This window comes from Triticum urartu, chromosome 3A, assembly GCF_056163025.1.
Source record: "Triticum urartu cultivar PI428250 chromosome 3A, HENAU_Tu73, whole genome shotgun sequence".
In the NCBI taxonomy this organism is placed as follows: Eukaryota; Viridiplantae; Streptophyta; class Magnoliopsida; order Poales; family Poaceae; genus Triticum; species Triticum urartu.
This window is the reverse complement of record NC_141875.1, coordinates 626,920,269-626,924,782: the sequence shown is the minus strand read 5'-3', so window position 1 is coordinate 626,924,782 and position 4,514 is coordinate 626,920,269. Positions and strand designations below refer to the sequence as shown.

At 45.2% G+C, this 4,514-nt stretch overlaps 1 protein-coding gene across 1 annotated transcript; it reads left to right on the top strand.

Annotated features, from left to right (window-relative positions):
* The first annotated feature begins 1,197 nt into the window (after window positions 1-1,197).
* On the top strand, window positions 1,198-4,164 carry LOC125545527 (selenoprotein family protein). The gene is made up of 4 exons (XM_048709506.2): window positions 1,198-1,531; window positions 2,458-2,516; window positions 2,968-3,149; window positions 3,894-4,164. Exons 1-4 carry the CDS (start codon window positions 1,354-1,356, stop codon window positions 3,967-3,969), a joined length of 495 nt encoding a protein of 164 aa, XP_048565463.1. The 5' UTR covers window positions 1,198-1,353; the 3' UTR covers window positions 3,970-4,164.
* The last annotated feature ends 350 nt before the right edge of the window (window positions 4,165-4,514 follow it).

The window sequence follows — 4,514 nt, the reverse complement described above, 5'->3', positions numbered from 1 at the left end:
GTACGTCGGGTTGTGACGCCATTGCGCGTGCATTCCGTAGCAGCATGCAGTCTGTTGTATCGTGTGGCTGATTCGACATTCGAGTTGGCACACCTATCGGAGTTTTTAGGGGACGAGCGCAGAGTGGAATTGGAGGCAGGCCAGCAACAAGCTACGAGCAAGCGCTGGAGCTATACATCTGTCACGATGCAATCCTGCCACATTGTGCATATTGACCTTCTTCTCAGATGTAGGTGTACTTGTCTATATCTGTCGTGCTAGCCACGAGATCAAGACACGGGATATCAACTACTTCCTCCGTCCCAAAATAAATGTCTCAACTTTGTACTAAAGTTAGTACAAAGTTGAGACACTTATTTTGGGACGGAGGGAGTACTTAGTTTGGTGTTTTTGATTGTCTGTTGTGCTCTGCAAGCTAAGTGCACAGTTGCAGACCAAGTAAGGCTCGGCAAGATACGAGGAAAGTCCATAGACGGGGCGTATGGCGCAGGTTCAGATGTGCAACTGTGCAAGGCATCCTGCCGCGGCGTGGCCCGGGCATTACGGGTGATGAACAGAGATGTGACACGGCAGAAAAGGAGTGGAGGAGCTGCGTAGGGGCAAACATGTGATTACGAGCAGCAACGACAGAGATGAAGTCGAGCTAGCTTCGTGTACATGAGCTTAGCTTCTACATGTTCCAAGTTACATCCATCACAAGATAACTAGTTTTTTTAAGGGCAACAGGGAAACTAGCTTCACATACTCTACTCCAAGTTGCACCGTGCTCCGGACGGACAGGACTCGGCAAGTCAAGCTTGCTGCAAACAGAAAATAGTAGGCTTGTGTGAAGTGAGCCACGTGGACAAAAACAACTCTGGAAACCACTCTCCAAAGTCCTTACGGGGTAATTTATCTGGTTTTGGAAACTCCAATAGGTTAATAACCCGGTTTTAAAATTCAGGGGGTAATGTGATCGATTTGTGAAAACTCAGGGGGTTATCTGGACTTCTTTCGCATAAAGGATTAAAAAAACCATTCGCAAAAAAGAAACAACATTTTTCAGTCATCGTGCGTGATAGTGGGTCGTAATTTGTCTTGTGCTTACAAAAAAATCTTTGGAAAAGAAGGAAAAACATATAGCCGAGCCCATTGACATATTTGGGCCGCGCTGGGGCCCCATGTAGAGCTTTGACTCCGGGGTTCCTCCGCACGGGCCGGGCCTCTTCCGGAAAACAGAAAAAACAGCGGGGGTGGAAGGAGGCCGGAAAGCGGACTGCCGCGTAGTCGTCGCCGTCGTCGTCCCCCCCTTCCTCCCGGTGGTGCCCGCGAGCTCCAAGCCCTTGCTCGGTCGCGGGTAGGGTGGCGAGTGAGATGGTTCGAGCTCCGTCCGTAGCGGCGGCCGTGGCCGTGGCCGTGCTCCTCCTCTGCCTCTCCGGCCTCTGCCGCGGCGCCGAGCGGCTCGGGGCGAGGGAGTGCGAGGAGCTGGGGTTCACCGGCCTCGCCCTCTGCTCCGACTGCAACGCGCTCGCCGAGTTCGTCAAGGACCAAGGTGCGTGCGTAGCCAATGGCTCCCCCCTCTGCTGTATCCATTAGTCACGTGACGATGGTGTGATTGCGATCTGAACCGAGCGAGGCGTAGGTCGGAAAGATACCCGGATGTGATTTCTCTATCGTAGTTCGATTGATCCGCAGTGCGGAATAGATCCGTGAGGGTTAGATCGTAACTATATCGCGGTTGCAGCCGGGAAATCGATTCTCGTTAGCCCGAGGAAACCCAATTGGAGTGTGAATGTGTGGTTCTTAGACCACCGAGCCTTTATATGGATCTCAAATTACTTCGGGGAGACAGGAATAGTGGACCCGGAGTTGGTTGATTTGAGGTTTCTTATATGATCATTCATTCAAGTGATCTGGGACGCCCTGTTGCAACTGAAGCTTGAATCCGGCTCTGAAATTGTGATTTGGTCAATTTGGGGGCCGTGACTTGTGAATTAAATAGCTCGTCCCACGCCGATGTACTGGGAACTTTGAGGTTAGTCCACAGTTGCAGAATAGTGCGGTGTTTGAACCTTTCTAGATAAAGGATGGGTCACCCCCCCAGCCTCTGTATCGATTGATGCACACAGTCAAGGCGGTGTTTGAAATGTGGAAGTTTCACTCTCCCCTGACATCTAAAAAATTTGTAGGTGGTGTTGATTATGGAACCTCCTTTATTTTTGTCACCGTTGTTTTGATGATTTCGTCTAGGAGCATTCTGAAGCTAGCTGGATTGAAAATCTGATTAATGTGAAGAATTCTATTGTATCTAGATTTCTCATTGCTCGTCTTGGATGATTTTGTCGTTGCTGAGTTGCTCCTTTAGAAGTCAGTCGTCGGCTGTTGGGAAAGCAAGTCACAGTGGATTCCTTTTTCTTCATCACACGTGCTAGTTGTTCCAATCGTCCTTTTAACAACATATTTGTTTTATGGTTGCAGAGTTGGTGGATGACTGTCGTAAATGTTGCACGGAGGATTCAGATGATTCTATCAGCAAGGTATGGCCTATGAAGCTCCATGAATTCCAACCTGGTGACAACTGGGTTTACTTGTCAAGTTGTCATAAGCTGCAACCAGAACTAGTTTTCCTTTTTGGATGTAGAGTACACTTTGTATTGTATTCTGGTTGTTGCTGGATTTGTAGTGTGAATTATCCTAAGATCTCATTGCCTTGAGTGTTCTTTAATATAATTTTTTGTTTTCTCTTCTTGGAAGATATATTGAAGGCAAATGAAGGTTAGTGGTGCCAAATAGGGGCTTATTTTGATTGGATATTTTCAGACGAACTTGTTCTTTAGTATGTTATTACTGGATGATTTTAAGGCTGAACTTGAAACTACACTGCACTAGATTTATAGGATGCTTTGAAGGTTGATAATGAACACTAAACATGCATTATAGCAGCACACTTCCACTTGATATAATATCTTCTGGTGCTTGGTATTGCAGCTTGTATACTCCGGTGCAATTATCGAAGTATGCATGAGAAAGCTGGTGTTTTATCCAGAAGTCGTTGGCTTCCTCGAAGAGGATAAAGATGACTTCCCTTATGTAGAATCTCGGTATGCTTATGGCTCTCCACCAAAGCTCATAATGCTTGACGACAAGGGTGAACAGAAGGAGACTATAAGGCAAGTTCTACTTAACTCCTTACAAGGCAATTTGATTATAACTTTCTAGTTACCTAGGGAGATAACATACATTCTTGGACTTCATTCCGTCGATAAGAATGAAAATAACACTTCTGTCTTAATTTGTTACTCCCTCCATTCCAAAATATAGTGCGCCCGCGCTTCCCGAGGTCCAACTTTGACCATAAATTTAACTAACGAGACCAATTGCGGCGGAAGAAAAAATTATATAATTGAAAACTTCTTTCGAATACGAATTCGCTGATATAATTTTTGCTCCCGCCGCAATCGGTCTTGGTAGTTAAATTTACGGTCAAAGTTGAAGCACGTGGATAGAGGAAGCACTACATAGTGGAATGGAGGGAGTACCATTTATCACATGTCATTTGCTTTATATTGTCGATCCTCTCTCCCCACGACATAATTCAACGTATAATATGATGGATGATGCAATAGGCAAGGGAATATTATATTTGATATTGTCCGAGTACTGATTATTATTTGAACATAACTGAACAGACATAAAACTGGTTGGTATACTGGTACTGGAATGTTCTATGTAGCCACAGTACGACGTTGAGCACTAGGTCCTTTGCTAAAATGGCATAATCTCCGATTGGCACACTGTTTTCGTATTTTTCCATCTTCATCGTAGATGAAATATTTTGTGGTTTGCTCAACATGCTTAACTCATGGTAAAACCAGTTTCATCAGTTCAATGACTAAAACTAACCGAACTTGCAGGATCGACAACTGGAAGCGTGAGCATATTCGGCAATTTCTCACAGAGAAGGTGAAGCCGGCGAAATCAGAGACCTGAATAATCGTGACGAGTTCTTCTCCCTGTAGAACCATATATCGATATATGTATTTGTGTTCTTTTGCACGCAAAACCCCGGTCACCCGTGATCTGTACCTAAACCAGGTAGCATGTGTACACCTCAACTGTCATGTATGATGTGCATTTAGTTTTGTTGTTGGAGACAGGCTGCTGGATCTGTTATCTACAACTGAACATCATCAGTCTAAACTAGTGCCTACTACTCCCTCTGTAACTTAATATAAGATGTTTTTTGACACTGTTATGGATTCTAAAAACATCTTATAAGAAGTTACAGGGGGAGTAGTAAGCAAGACAGAGTCTTTGGGGCCCGAGTGCAATCTGTATTACATTGACGGTGACTGAGTTTGTTTCTGAACGATTTGGCTAGTTACAAAGTCGATGGAACCAGACGATTCCCTTGGAACGAGATGCAAAATGATAACAGGGGTCCCTGTGCGTTTGAGCATTTCTTAGTGAGCATAGTGGTACGAGGGATTGTGCCTCGTGTGACTCTGTCTGCTGATACCTGAGCAGCCTTAGTG